Source organism: Myotis davidii, unplaced genomic scaffold (assembly GCF_000327345.1).
Source record: "Myotis davidii unplaced genomic scaffold, ASM32734v1 scaffold147, whole genome shotgun sequence".
Classification (NCBI taxonomy): domain Eukaryota; kingdom Metazoa; phylum Chordata; class Mammalia; order Chiroptera; family Vespertilionidae; genus Myotis; species Myotis davidii.
Genome location: NW_006383010.1, coordinates 3586657 through 3602578, shown reverse-complemented (window position 1 = coordinate 3602578; position 15922 = coordinate 3586657). Strand labels below are relative to the sequence as shown.

The 15922-nt window shown below is 39.8% G+C and overlaps 1 protein-coding gene across 1 annotated transcript; it reads right to left on the bottom strand.

The window, feature by feature from the left end:
- Window positions 1-675: 675 nt before the first annotated feature.
- On the bottom strand, window positions 676-15655 carry SMPDL3A (sphingomyelin phosphodiesterase acid like 3A). The gene is made up of 8 exons (XM_006778503.2): window positions 15559-15655; window positions 13852-14065; window positions 12637-12781; window positions 7958-8054; window positions 6648-6817; window positions 5347-5527; window positions 3472-3596; window positions 676-1382 (listed from the first exon to the last, which is right to left on the bottom strand). Exons 1-8 carry the CDS (start codon window positions 15653-15655, stop codon window positions 1065-1067), a joined length of 1347 nt encoding a protein of 448 aa, XP_006778566.1. The 3' UTR covers window positions 676-1064.
- Between the last annotated feature and the right edge of the window lie 267 nt (window positions 15656-15922).

Sequence of the window (15922 nt, the reverse complement as noted above, 5' to 3'; positions counted from 1 at the left end):
CCATGGAATGAAAGCTCATTTTTATCCTCTCTCCGAACACTGTGACAAAGAAAATGCCACTGCTGCATCCCCATACACTTCTTTGGGAAATAATCGCACCTTTCAATTCATTTCAACAGTTATTTACCAAGTGTCAGACCCTGGACTAGGACCCAGGCCTTGTGCTAGCACTGCAGTTACAGTCCGTATAACGTGACATTCTCTCATTAAAAGTTAGCAGCACTGCTCTATCCAGTTTGGCTCAGTGGATAGAGCGTCAGCCTGCAGACCAAAGGGTCCCGGGTTCAATTCTGGTCGAGGGCACGTGCCTTGGTTGCAGGCTCTTCCTCGGGCCTGAAGCCTGGTCAGGGCTCATCCAGGAGGCAACCAATCGATGTGTTTCTCTCACATCGATGTTTCTGTCTTTCCCTCTCTCTTCCATTCTCCCTAAAAAATCAGTGGAAAAAGTATCCTCGGGTGAGGATATAAAAAAAAGAAAAAGAAAAAAAGCCGGTAGTACTGAAGAGCACTCCCCTTCATGCACAGAGTGAAGACAGCTCGATGCCACGTGTCTGGTGATGTTTCATAGACTCAGAGATGACCCGAGTGAGAAATCCGCGTTTTCCCAAGAGGACGCAGTGCATGTAAATAAGGTTAACCTCAGTTTACACATGAGATTTAAACAGTTTGAACTTCAGTTTACACATGGGGTTTTAATAAGAGTGAATCAATCAAACCTTAAATTATCTTTTGAAAAATAATTCATCACACTTCAGAAGAAGTCGTTTCCTTGACTATAAAAAACGGCATTGTCACAAGAGTATAAATTAGATATAATCATATAAACTGGAAGACAGAAAATGTGTATCTAAACATCATTCTAGTGGGCCGTTTATACATATTTATTGTAACAAAGATTTGGAATATTAAAAATATCTTCATTTGGGCATCATTAAAAAAGAAAGCAAAGAAAGGAATTCTGTTTGCCCGCTCAGTAACTCACAAAGATTTACATAACAAGTCCCACCAACTGATCGCAGAAACAGAGCGCTGTTACATTTTCTATGAACACCAGTTGTGAAATACTATAGATTGTGCTTTAGATAATAATGTTTGAGGCAATCTACATAGGAATTATGATCAAGATTCATAATTGCACAAATTTGAAAGGACTTACACAACTCATTGCAAATTACACTGCTGTCATAACTCACAAAGTAGTAATTATAGTATTTTACAAATTTCTTACTGTCTAGGGCTGCAAATTCTTTAGCTAAGCCATACAAACTTTTTGGCTGCAAATCTTCAATGTCATAAGTCTGGGTCAGGGTGTACTCCAGCTGCCAGTTGGATTCTCCTTTTAGATTAGCATCTGTCAGGTTCAAGTAAAACTGCAACATATCCTACAGTTAAAAACGGTAAAAAAGCCTGGTTCATTCGGGGGCATATAAAACACTGTGCAAAGAGTCCTTACTAGGATTAATGTGACACTCCTAATTTCAAGTTGTAGTCATTAAAAAAGCGAGAATTGATTTTGGAGAAAGAGTCCAAATAGAAGAAATATATTACTTTTTCACTTTAAAAAGAAATGAAAGAACATAATCCAAATTAATATAAACTACATACAGAGATGTACAAAATAAAAAGCCTTCAATTCACACACGTCCAAAGTGGCCACCACTAATAATATTACACATATCAGTGGTGTGCTGGAGGCGGCTGTAACCAGCTCACAAGAGCCGATTGTCAAATTTTCAGGAATCCTGCCAGTTAGTTGATATTACTTTGGCAGCTTGAAATTGGCCATGATGGGAGTATTTACATCATGGAAATCAGCAAACACTGTAAATCAAAGCATGTGCATTTTTTTCTGAGTGAGCAGGTTGTTAAACATTTACCAACCCTCTCGTGTTGTTTGCGTTGTTCTAGAGTTTATGTACAAAACAAATATAAGTATTTAGAAAATATACACCTATCTCCTATTTTTTGGCTTTTTAAACAAATGAGGTCATACTATACAAACTTTTGGACTTTTAAAAAGTATTGAGTGCCGCCGAAGCCGGTTTGGCTCAGTGGATAGAGCGTCAGCCTGCGGACTGAAGGGTGCCGGGTTCGATTCCGGTCAAGGGCATGTACCTGGGTTGCGGGCACATCCCCGGTGGGAGATGTGCAGGAGGCAGCTGATCGATGTTTCTCTCTCATCGATGTTTCTAACTCTCTATCTCTCTCCCTTCTTCTCTGTAAAAACTCAATAAAATATATATTTAAAAAAAAAGTATTGAGTGCTATATCAGGGACATCATTCTATGTTAGTACATATATACAGACACAGAGATCCATATATGAGTGAGGTTCAGATCCAAAAATAGGCAACTAATAGTTGTAAAAAGATTCCTTTGAACTAATTTATCTGCCAATTGTCTTATTTCCTCATTCAATCTAATGTTTATGGATTAAACCAGATTTCCTCTGCCCTACCTCTTTTATAAAAACATATTCTAGGAAATAAAAGGACTACCTCCTATTAAGTTTATCTAGGAAAAATATATATAGTTACAACAATAGACACTATAATTGAGTTCTTTCCCAATTAATTTGTTGAAAGGAGTACTACCCATAAACTAAGTGCTCAGTCTTTCTATACTAAATTTATCTACAACAGAGTCACGTACAAGCTCCAGAGAACTTTTATCACAAAAATAAATGTTCAGCTCAACTTACTTCCTTTACAAATTGCTTTTCCCGACATTTATTGAGCACTTAAGAGGAGCCAAGCATTTCCTTAGTGCTTTATATATATAATCCTCACAGCAACTCAGTGAAGGCAGTAATATTTTAATCCCCATTTTACAAAAGGATAGACTCAGACAGAGAAGTTAGGTGATACAGCTCATGAGACAGAATGGGTTCAGAACCTGTACTCTCCTTCATAACTTTATTCTAAAGAAGGGTCATTAATAACAAATAAGACTTAGTGAAAAGTTTCAACACATATACAAGTCCACAGATGAGACACTGCCTAATGAACCTTCATCTAACTCAGTGGTTCTCAACCTGGGCTGCACATTAGAATCACCTGGGAATCTTTTTAAAATCCTGATTTCTGGGCCTCATCCTCCGGAAATTCTGTTTCTTTGTTACTAATGTTCTGGCCCCCATCCCATAACAAAGAAACAGAATTTCCAGAAGATGAGGCCTAGAAATCAGGATTTTAAAAAGATTCCCAGGTGATTCTAATGTGCAGCCAAGGTTGAGAACCACTGGTCTAACTGAATGTGAACTCTTCAGAAGTTTTAGAGAAACAGCCTCCCAAAGGCTGACCTCATGAGCCCACACTTACAAATGCTGACCTTCCAAATATAAAAAGGAAGACACTGGAGTTTTATATAAAACACAGCGCACACAGCTATGCTGAAAACATTCAACTCAACTACTGAAAGTTACGAAGACATGTATAAGTATGGGGTCAATTCTAAAATTGTACCAACTTACCAGTAACTTATAATCATGAGGATCATACTGAAATAGTCTGACTCCAGGGTTGTTGGTCTCTTTCTCTAAAGCGCCCTTCACTGGGGTAACAGCAGGAGCCACAAACGCAGAATTTATTGGACTTCCTGGACAAAACATGTGCACATAAAAAATATTTGTTTAGAGACTGAGTTTAACTATATTGAAAATATGAACAAGTTCCAGGTTAAGAAATTAATAGATATAATAGCCCAAAAATATATGATCTTTAATGATTCCTGACTTGAAACATCTGTCAGAAACACTTTTGAGAAAATAGAAACATTTTATTATGGGTTGGTATTAAAAGATAGCAAAGAATTATCATTAATTTTGTTAGATAAATTAAAGGTATTATGATTATGTAAGTGACTCACGTATTTTAGCAATCTATCGAGAAGCATGTAGGGCTAAAACATCTGATGTTAAGATTCACTTTCAGATAATTCAGGAAAAAAATTTTAAAAATGGATAGGTAAAGCAAATGTGGCAAAATCTTGATAGATGTTAAAATAAATGATGGTACATGAGTTTGTTTTACCATTCTCTCTGCTTTCGGCTATTTAACATTTTTCATAATAAAAAATTCAAGTTATTACAAGTATGCACACATGTCCTGTACCTCTACCTGAAACAATATTCCAATGATTACATAATAAATATTTAAGTGTCACCATGTTTTATACATACCATAGAACTAAATTTCTGAGTAAAAAAACTATCAACTTCTAAAAGATCATCATTTTTACCAAGACCACCCATTCCAAATAAAAGAGGTAAAGCATTTCAAAAATTTTCCCCAATTACTGAAAAAAACACATATTGATTTTTCTCTACACTGACTACTATAAAATCAGAAGTCTTGTTTGTTAACTCTTGAGTTTTCTACCCTCGTGCAGAAATAATTTTTTAAAATAGGTCATCATTGTTCAGTTTGATGCTAGAGTTTCTTCTGTGTTTTTTTTTCTTTTAATGCTGAGTCATTAACAATGCATGTAAGTACTTAAAAGAGTTTATTATGTTTTACTTTAAACCAATGGTAAATTGTCCTTTGCTTTTTATATTAAGTAAAATCTGGTGCTGGATTTAATGAAACATTTAATTTGCTAACTCAGTAACATTACCGGCATTTCGATGCTTTGCTTTAGCATCTTGGATTGGGCGATACAAACAAAATGTCAAATTACTGTTACAGGGCAGTAAGGAGCTAGGAAAATCCAGAGCAAGTGACTAGGGAACCTGAGGCAGGAGAGTTAAAACAAGGCTGAACAGTGTGAGCAATTTGCAACCAGCTTGTAAATAACAAGCCATTATCTTCCCCAGCCAAGGACACGTGAGAGCAAATGGTTAAAATCCTCCCTAAGGAGAGAGTGCGGAAAAGGAGTGGGGAAGAGGAAAGGAAGGAAAGGCAGTTTTTACCCCCTAAGCAGAGCAGCCAGCAGCCTCAAGGCTTGGCAAGTTAAAGTTGCCAGGTGCTTCTCATGAATTCTGGGACGGACACAACAAGGTAGAAAGGGACCTTGAGAATGAATCTGTACCAAAATATTCAGCAGAGGGATGCCGAAACCTATAGACAGGAGGGTATATAATGCCTCGGACCCCCACCCCGTTCACTCTTCAGATTAGCTGGGACCCATCTGCGCTTCCTAAGCCAGATGCCTAGATTTGCTTGCCTTGCTTCTTTAATAAAGGTGCATGCTTTGATTGCTTTAATAAAATTGGCTTCATTACAATGCAATCAAGGCCTCTTGTATAAATGCATTTGTGTGAAAAGACGAGAATCGAGGTTGGGGACAGCCCTCTCCCTCTGACCCAGAGGGCTGTCTGATATCTGTAAGAGGTGCTTCTAAACATTACCTTTTTCATCTGAAAGAACCATGATGCTGTCTTTGTGAGTGTGTCCATAAAATTGTCCTGCAATGACATTGCTGTACTTTCTAAAAATACCTATCAGTTTCTCATTATACAGTTCTCTCATGGCTGTAGTGCCCATTGAATAGGGCAGATAGCCCACTGGGATATGTGCTATGATGTACACCTGGGGAAAGAAACACAGGAGAACTGATGAGAATCTTTCTGCACATTTGTCGTAACTAAATGACATTTAGATACCCAAGATCAAACGTATATTAATTAAAATTTAGAAAGCAAATATACCATCTCTCCTATTTATTACCAAAAAATATGAAATTAGAAAACTATTTATTTCACTATATATGCTCTTGTCTCATTTAAACTCCACTGCTGTCCTAGCCAGTTTGGCTCAGTGGATAGAGCGTCGGCCTGCAGACTAAAGGGTACCAGGTTCGATTCCAAACAAGGGCACATGACCGGGTTGCGGGCTTGATCCCCCACCAGTAGGGGGCGCGCAGGGGGCAGCCAATCAATGATTCTCTCCATTCATTGATGTTTCTATCTCTCTGTCTCTCTCCCTTCCTCTCTGAAATCAATAAAAAAATATATATCTATACTAATAAAAGGGCAATATGCTAATTAGACTGGATAGACCAGACGTCTTCCGGACATCCTTCTGGACAAAGCCATGGTAGCAGAGGCCGAGGCAGAGGCAGTTAGGGGCGATCAGGCAGGCAGGGGAGAGCAGTTAGAGGTGATCAGGCCAGCAGGGAAGCGGTTAGGAGCATCAGGCAAGCAAGCAGAGGTGGTTAGGGGCGATCAGACAGGCAGGCAGGTGAGCAGTTAGGAGCCAGTGGTCCTGGATTGCGAGAGGATGTCCAATTGCTGGCAGTCGGACATCTCCTGAGGGGTCCCAGATTAGAGAGAGTGCAGGCTGGGCTAAGGGACACACCCCCCCCACCTCCACCCCCATCCCCGCACAAATTTCATGCACTGAGCCACTAGTTAAAAATAATAAATTAACTACACTGTTGATCATATATGTTAACTGTGACACTGGTCACAATTTTTTTAATATAAGCTTTTTTTATATGAACTGATGTCAATCAATCCTCAAAACATTAAAAGCAAAACAAAATAAAACAAATAACAAGAGATAAATTATCATGCATTTCATATGAAAACATCTTCAAATTTTACTATTTTTATTAATACCTGACATGCGTGCCCCCCCCCCAAGTTTAATAAATACACAAATTTAGCCCTCTGTTTATCCCCTTATGATTTGGGTCTATGAAATCTACCTTCTCATTATTTTGCTGAGAGATATTCAGTGTATTTTCTAGCCATTCAAACTGATTTGCTGGGTCACTCCTATTCAGGGTCACAATATCTGGGCCGTAGTACAAGTTTGTGTTTAGGCTGATGATCCTAAGGTTCGGATTAGTTGAAACTTTCTGTGAATAAAAGCCACCTATAAAAACAAATTTAAACACATTCTAGAGAAACACACTCACAGATATGCAGTCACTATGAAAGCAAATTCTTCATTAAGATTTACCAAAAAAAAAAAAAAAAAAAAAAGATTTACAAACCAGCCAGGATGGTTATATTTATACTAGAGGCTTGGTGCATGAAATTTGTGCATGGGTGGAGTCCCTAAGCCTGGCCAGCGATCAGGGCCGATCTATGGGGTGACCGGCAGGATGATTGGGGGCCCCCATTGGCACCCACCTTGGCCAGCCTGGCGCTGCCCGCTTGCTGGCCCCACCCCCGCCCCCACCGCTCACCTCCCTCTGCAGGGTGACCAGTGGGGTGATCAGGGGGGGTCCCCACTGGCACCTGCCTTGGCGGGCCTGGGGCAGCTCCTGTGTTGAGCGTCTGCTCCCTGGTGGTCAGTGCACATCTCAGCGACTGGTCATTTCACCGGTCTTTCTGCCGTTCAGTCAATTTGCATATTAGGCTTTTATTACATAGGATCTCATTGTTTAGTTTGTATATATACACAGGCCATCATTAGGTAAGAATCAGGTCTAACAACCACTATGGAAAACCTACATGTGCCAGGTCCAATGTTCACTCTTCTATACATAGAAGTAACAAGAGTTGTTTCCAATATTCAGGTGAAAATACAACAAATATATTGGCACTAGACGACGAGGTACTGAATTTTGTAAAAGAAATATTAATATACCAACTCTTACTCTTGTATGACTGGGGAAGTTGAGAATTATTGTGAAATACAAAATCCAAAGAATGGCAACACACATGGATCTTGCCAGAGACCAATGAAGAAATGGCAGACAAACCAGAGATACTACACTCTCCATGGAGATGAAGCTTAAAGGCATAAGCCCACTGACACCAGCAAACCAGTGGTGACAGAACACCCAAGAGCCTACTGTCAGAGCTAGTCACTGAGATGCTGGCCCTGGGCCCACTCACCATCCCTGCCTCTCTCTCCTCGGCTTTCCAACATGATTTGTGGCCTCCAGAAAAACTGGGTACAGAGGCTCTTCAGAAGTGGCACAGCCAAGCAAATATGAAAGACCTAAGTCTAAACAACGTTAATAAAAATAGAGGCAAAATAGAGATGAGTACATCTTTCACCTACCTTTCTTTAAAGTCTGAATAGCTTCTTCATCTAGCCATGGTTTCCAGAGGTTTGCTACTGCATTGTACACCTTGCTGGTGAAGGTAGGCAGTTGATCCTGGCCACAAACAATATAAGTCACCATTGAAACTCTAAAGAATATGTGGATCAATTAATTAAACATTGCTTGAGTGTTTACTACTATGATAGGTATCTGAAAATACAAAGATGAATACTAGATCTTCAAGGAATTTATAACTTAGTTGGAGTGACAGGGACAAAAAACAATCAATCACCTATAAGACAGTGCACAAGGTACTACTGCAGAGGTTCTGGGAGTATAGAAGCAAGAACAATCAAGTTTGGTCCAAAGAGTCAGCAGGGAGAGACAATAGAGCAGTTGAACCAGGCCTTGAATAATGATTCATCAAGTTGACAAAAAAAGGATCAGACAGAGAAGGGCAAATGCCTTATGATTTCACTTATATGTGAAATCTAGATCTCTTACCCTCTGAGACAGCATGGAAGGACTTGGAGAGTATTATGTTAAGCGAAATAAGCCAGTCAGAGAAAGACAAGTATCACATGATCTCACTCATACGTGGAATCTCACTCATATGTGGAATCATAGCATGTGGAAGGAATGGAAAAAAATTAGAATAAGTCCTCTGAAATGTTAACACTACTAAAAAACTTCTTAACTTCTTAAAGATTTATAACCATAAAAATTTGATTTGAAGAAGTCTCTTATGTCAACCTGAATTTTATCAACGTGTTGATTTTTAATGGTGTACTAGATGTATAAAACATTATTTTTATTATCATAAAGTATATTTTATCATCCTATTTATCATATTACAATAATATATGTTTATGTGACATAAGCTCTAGGGGAGAAAAAAACAAAACTTTAAGAAAGTAGATACTGAATAGAAACCCAGAAAGCATTTGTAAAATTGGGTAATTATTCCTACTTTGGTCTTTAAAAAAATATAATAAAAAACTGATGCCATTTTATTCACTATCTTCATTTCCTTGTATAATAGTGATAGAGACCTATTTCTTAAAGGAGTTTCCTCGTTAGCATTAATTAAAATGCTTAGTTATGTCTCAAGATGACACCCGAGGCACCTTAGTTCCTAATACATATGCCTAGTACATAATCAAAGTATAAATACATTCAGAGCAAGTAATAAGCAAATAAGTTGTTTTAACTGGAACTAATTATCCAAAGCATATTTTCAGTTCGTGTCAGAGATCAGAGTCACCTGTGAAAATTACACAATAGCATAGGCCAATCCAGATTCTGATTTAGAATTAGTCATCATTGCCCTGGCTGGTGTGGCTCAGTTGGTTGGGCGTCGTCCTATGTACCAAAAGGTTGCACCAAAACGCTGACAGTTCCTGGTCAGGGCACATGCCTAGGTTTCAGGGGGCGATCTCTGGTGGGGGTGTATATGAAGCAGCTGATCAATTTTGCATTCTCATATTATGATGTTTCTCTCTCCCTCTCCTTTCCTCTCTCTAAATATCAATTTAAAATAAAAATTAAAAATTGGTCATCATCATCAAAAAAACCCCTAAAGTTTCAACCATGTGTTTACTTTGAGATGGAAACCAAGATACTAACATGGTCTAGTGGAATCTTAAAATTATATAAAAAGCACTCTACACTTTTCCATTTTAAATATGAGAAATATCAGCACCAGAGAACTTAGGTGATTCATCCAGGAACAACTGGTCAGTCACAGAGCAGGATCAAAATCCCAGGCCTTTGTGCCATCACGCTTACCTCCACCTATCTATGGGACCATACTATCATCTCAGTTCGTTTGGGCTATGACATGACCACCGCTGAGAAATGAGGTACTCAGTGGGACCCACCCATAAGTTTCACGGCACCAGCCTTACCAGTTTAGGAGTAAATGAGGACCCTGGCCCAGACTGCTTTCTTGGGCAGGTGGCCACTGGAAGGAATCCCCGGGCTGCCCACACGAATATCAACTTCTGATGGAATGGGTGGGGACATGCCTCTGTATGTGTACGTTTATGTAGCTATGTTTATGTACATGTTTATGGGGTTTTAATGGAAACAACACTTGTCATCTGTATTTGTTACTAACACTCTCCAGAATTCAATCTCAGGTATCAGTCTCTAGTAATATTGTGGTGAGGCTTTCATGTTACATTTGACATTCCTGAAATGGGACATGTGGGATAGAAGGATGGGAGTAGAATAATAAAAAGATTTTAAAATATAAAGTCATAAGCTAGAAAGAGAAAAAAATTAACTGTTGAAGGCAGTGATGGCGAACGTTTTGAGCTCGGCGTGCCAGCATTTTGAAAAACGCTAACTTAACTCCGGTGCCGTGTCACATATAGAAATTTTTTGATATTTGCAACCATAGTGAAACAAAGACTTATATTTTTGATATTTATTTTATATATTTAAATGCCATTTAACAAAGAAAACTCAACCAAAAAAATGAGTTCGCGTGTCATAGGTTTGCCATCACTGGTTTAAGGTATGCAGACTGTCCAATTTACCTTAGCTGTACACGTAATAGGATACAGTTTAGAAGTTGGGTAGTACCTACATCTTTGAATTATTATAAGATGTGACTTCATAAAAAGACAAAGGAGACATCTGTAATACGTTCAACAATAAAGACTTTAAAAAATAAAAAAAATAAATTAAAAGAAGACAGAGATAAAAGTAAAAAGAAAGAAATCCTCAAAGGAGAGGATGCCACAGCTTAATGCTATAACAGCCACCACTCCACTTACTGAGGGCTTACTATGGGGTGGGTAGGAAGTTGTGCCTTTTCATAAAGTGTCACTAATTCTCACAAAAATTCTGCAAGGAGGGAATTATTGCTCCTATTTGCAAATGACTGACCTATGGATCAGGGACATTAAGTGAATTATCCAAGTTGGTCAAGCTATTAGAAGCAAGGCGAGATAAGGATTTAAATTCTAGTGAATGTGACTCTTAACCTCACTTTTCCACTGTACCAGTCTGCCTGTCACCTAATAAAACAATGTGTGTAGCCTCTGGCTCCCGGAGACTGTCATCCCCAAGCCTCTGCACTGTGTGCTCTAACATCGCAGTGGTCACAAAAGTTGACCACTGTTTGAGAGGCCAACTCACAAAGACTCACACTGTGTTCCTCTCAAGACGGGAGGTCAGTGTCAAGAAGTCACTTGAAACTTACCCTCGTCCCAGAGTACAACTTTTCAAAATCATCCTATTCAGGTTAGACTGACTAATATAATCAAAACTCTCATGAAGCATCCTTTTGACATGAGATGGAAAAGATATTCTAAGCAAAAAGAAAAATGTAGACAAAGAGAGGCAGGACAGTAAACATCATAATCCAGAGATGTTGAGTATGTTATTCTGGCAAGAGCAAGGGATGTGTGCAAGGGCGTTGGTCTAGTTGCACAGAAAAGATCCAGGATGTAGGCTTCGCCCCTGAGTGATTGTGAGTGCTTGAACAAGCACTTTAATATTTCTAGGCCTGTTTTCTCATCTATAAAATGAAGAGTAGATCTAGACCAAGGTCAGCGAACTTCTTCTACAAAGGGCAAAATAATAAAGAGGTTAGGCTTATGAGAGATACGATCTGTCACAACTATTCTGCTCTGCAGTTGGTGCAAAAGAAGCCGTAGGCAATACAGGAAGAATGGGCATAGTTGTGTTTCAATAAAACTTTATTTATAACAGGTAGCAAGCCAATTTGGACCAAAGGCCCGAATTTGCCATGCTCTAGACCAGGGGTGGGCAAACTTTTTGACTCGAGGGCTACAATGGGTTCTTAAACTGGACCGGAGGGCTGGAACAAAAGCATGGATGGTGTGTTTGTGTGAATTAATATAAATTCAAAGTAAACATCATTACATACAAGGGTACGATCTTTTTTTTTTTTAGTTTTATTCATTTCAAACAGGCCGGATCCAGCCCGCGGGCCATAGTTTGCCCACGGCTGCTCTAGACTAAACAATAATCTCTGAGATTTCTTAAATCTGTACAAATCGAGGGTTCTACACTACTATAACAAGACCCTGAAACCAAAGCTGGTATTAGCCGTTACACACAGGCTGCTTGACAAAGAGCTGCTCTGATAAGTTGAAGCTCGGCTGTCTCTATCAGGCATTAAATATTCTGAATACAGTCTCTGCCTTGAATCACATCTTAATCAGATAAACGGGGCTTGAACCTGAACCTCTTTGGTTCTTATGATAGTTCGCTATGTTTTTAAAGTTTTCGGTCACAATCTAGCTTAGATTAGGGTGTGGTGAGCTTTGAAATTCTGAAAAACATAAACATTTGTCAAAACATTTGTCAGTGTTAACTTTCCTCCTTAACTGAATCATGCAAATATGAATAAATGACAAAATTACTCAAAAGAAAGGCGAAATAAAGGAAGATTACAAAGAAAAAGAAAAATTAATAGTTCACAAACTAGGTATGTGCTTCCAAAGACTCACTATGCACATAACATTTTATGAATTATGAAGAGTCATTTTAAAGTCCTCCAAACACTCATCTTGCCTTCATTGGGGGTTAGCATTACGAGCACACTCTGCCTCAATGAGCCCCACTCCACAGCTTACCATCAGCTAGTTATTGTCACAATTTTTACACTACTGATGGGAAAAATCCTTTAAGCACTTCTGGAAGTTAAGGTCAGACTTACCTGTGGCCAATAGTCATGATTCCCCAGTGCAGGGAAAACCTGGAGATTTGGAAAGAGAGTCTGGACAGTGGTTGTCATATTAGCGATCACCATTATGACTGTGTCTGTTGAGAGTTCATACACTGGAACATGAGGTGGGCTGTCCCTGAAAATAACAAAGAATCATAGAGAACAAAGTCAGGTTACATAAAAAATTCACGAGACTTATGCATAATGCCTTGCTGTGGACTGTCTTTGCAAACCTCTGCCATCAAACAGCAGATGTGAGTGAGGAGTTGACAAACTACTCTTCATTTACCTTTCTCCCACAAAGAATCTCATTTTAAAAATGTGTGTAATCACAAAAGATAAACTAGAAATCTCAGCCTGTTTTACTGCCTGACTGCAGATTTATGAGAAATAACAAATTTTAGTAAATTAAAAGCACAGATTCCAGAGCCAAAATGCCTGTATTAAAAATCCCAGCTTTGCCCTGGCTGGTTTGGCTCACTGGATAGAGCGTCGGCCTGGGGACTGAAGGGTCCCAGGTTCGACTCCAGTCAAGGGCATGTACCTTGGTTGCAGGCACATACCCAGTAGGGGGTGTGCAGGAGGCAACTGATCAATGCTTCTCTCTCATCGATGTTTCTAACTCTCGATCCCTCTCCCTTCCTCTCTGTAAAAAATCAATAAAATATATATATTTTTTAAATCCCAGCTTTGCCACTCACTTGCTGTGTGCACTTGGGCAAGTTACTTAGATGCTCAGTGCTTTCATTTCCTTATATGTAAAATGGAGAAAATAATAATACTGCTTCAGGCACAGGAAATAGAGGCCTCTTCACTCTACGATTCCATCATAATGGATGGAATATTTCATTATACCACCAGAGGATGGTGTTTGCAAAACTGCTATCACAGGTTAACTCCCATTTTTGCCATTTGTTTTTATTATTTAATCAAGACTTTTATCACATTAATAAGTGACAAAATACCAAGATACTGATATAAGTGTGCTGCTTATGGATTCCTGTCCTAGCATCAACATATTTCTAGAGTGTGTACTCTAAAAACCACACAATTCTAAAAATTTTATCTCTAATAATGTTGATTCATTTGAATGACCTAGAATTTCTTAAACCAAATAATTTTAAAACATAATTAATCTTATGGAATTCAGCAATCTAATGAAGCTTAAGACACTGAGCAACTCCTGGTACTTATATAATAACTTACCCTGTCCATATCATGAAAGATGCTTCTTGTCCTGAATTTTTAATAAAATCAAACGCTGACAAGATAAGGTGATATGGAGAATCACACATAACATCTCCAAAGGGGCCAGGATTGGAGGCATTTGTGCCTTTGGACGAAGCACACACTTTTGTGTGGTCATCTGTGATGTGGTAAGTAGGGTCTAAGTGTAAGTCAGTCACGTGCCAGAACTGTCCTGGTGATTAGAAAAGAAATGGTGTTAAATCTAATTCTTTTTTTTTTTTTTTGGTCTTTCTACGTAAATATTTCTAGTAGGATGACAGGCTGTTGCTCCTCCCTGTGATATCCCTCTCTCTCACTCACCTCGTGTAAAATGGATGCTGACACCTACTGTGATTAAGGGACATGAGATTATAAATATACTACATTTTTGTAAACCAAAACTGGAAACACATTAAGGACATATCCATCTTATATAATTTAATACCTAGATTTATATATCTCTAGCATCTAGACTATGTCTGACCTACATTAGGCTCTCAACAAACATTCTTTAATTAGGCATAGGCAAATTTCAGGATTCCCTCCGGCAATGAAAGCTAAACTAGAACCAGTTTCTCCAGGCTTGCAGTCCAGTGTTCTTTCCACTACACTGGATTCCCAGACAGGTAAGTGAGGGGTAATTACTTAGATGCACTGGAGGGTGTCTTTAAATAGTCGCTAAGAATGAGCTCTGACAGGCCCTTCACCTGAGATTTATGAATAGTGAACCTTAGGAGGCCTCACCTACTTCTAATAAAATTGTATATAAAATGCTGAGGGTGTATGTGTGTGTGTGTGTGTGCGTGTGTGTGCGCGTGTGTGTGTCCCCAAGACCATAGACCTGGCTGGCGGCAGAGCCCACACTCCAATTCAGATTCTCGGGTTAACAATCCAAAGTCCTTTTCACTACACCACAACTACTTTCTTTAAATATTTCCACAAATATGTGTGTGTTGTCAATGTAAATGCTCAAAATTATACCCCCCAAAAAACTTACTTATCTTAAATGTTTTAATTTATCCTAGAGGATCTGGTAAACCATGTTTGGACATACTGCTGTTTAAAATACGTGCTTCTGTTCACTAGTATTTGTTTATGTCAGTTCCTACCAAATAATCCAGCAGGCCCTGACCTACCAAAGCTAAGGAGTTGTGGCTAAACACACTCTGGTGGAGCTTCCCTGGGTTTCTGTCCTCTGGACCACCAGGACTTGGGCAGGAAAGTGAGACTGGGCATTGGCGTGCGCACACACATACACACCAAATAAGTGAGCCGGAGGCCGTCACAGTGGGTGTTGTAAGGAAGTCCAAACATTCTGGGTTGGGTTGGGGATTTACATCAAATGAAAAAGTAAAAGAATATATCCAATGTGAAAGGTGAACTTGCCATTGGTTCCCCCCATGCCACCGGGGACCTTTTATCTCTGACTCCTCCACAGCCACCGGACTAAGCACGGCCCCAGCTTTCATGAGAGCAGGAACCAGCAGACAAAAGTGTTTTGGAACAATTTCTTACGCCTGACAGTTGGGAAACCGTTCTTGTTTTCAACTGCCTAAGAGCTGAGTCATGAGGACTTGGCTTTCAAAGAGGAGGCACTTTCCGCACTGCGTTCCCCACGTCACACGAGAAAGGGCGACAGATAAGACGGGAGGACTCAGAACAGCGCTGCGCCGAGGCCCCAAACACCTGGCTGACGTCCCCCTCTCCAAACAGAGCGATTGTTTAACGGGAGTCTGGGAGCTGTGGGCACTTTGCTCTTTGCAATGGACGGCTCGGGTGGCATTGCGAAGTCTCTCGTCCAACACTTATCTGTCCGGGGCCAGTGGCTCTCACACTGTCGGGTCTACCGGAATCGGTTTCTTAAGCAGATGGCTGAGCCCCGATCATGGAGTTTCGGGATCGATAGGCGAGGGTAGGGACGGAAAACTGGCATTTCTCACAAGTTTAGGGGAAGCGGCTGCTGGCGGCCCCGGCCCACACTTTGAGAACCAGCCCTGCCGCGGGCCCCGTGCAAAGCGCTGAGCATGAGCGAGCCCGCTCCCCCCCGCAG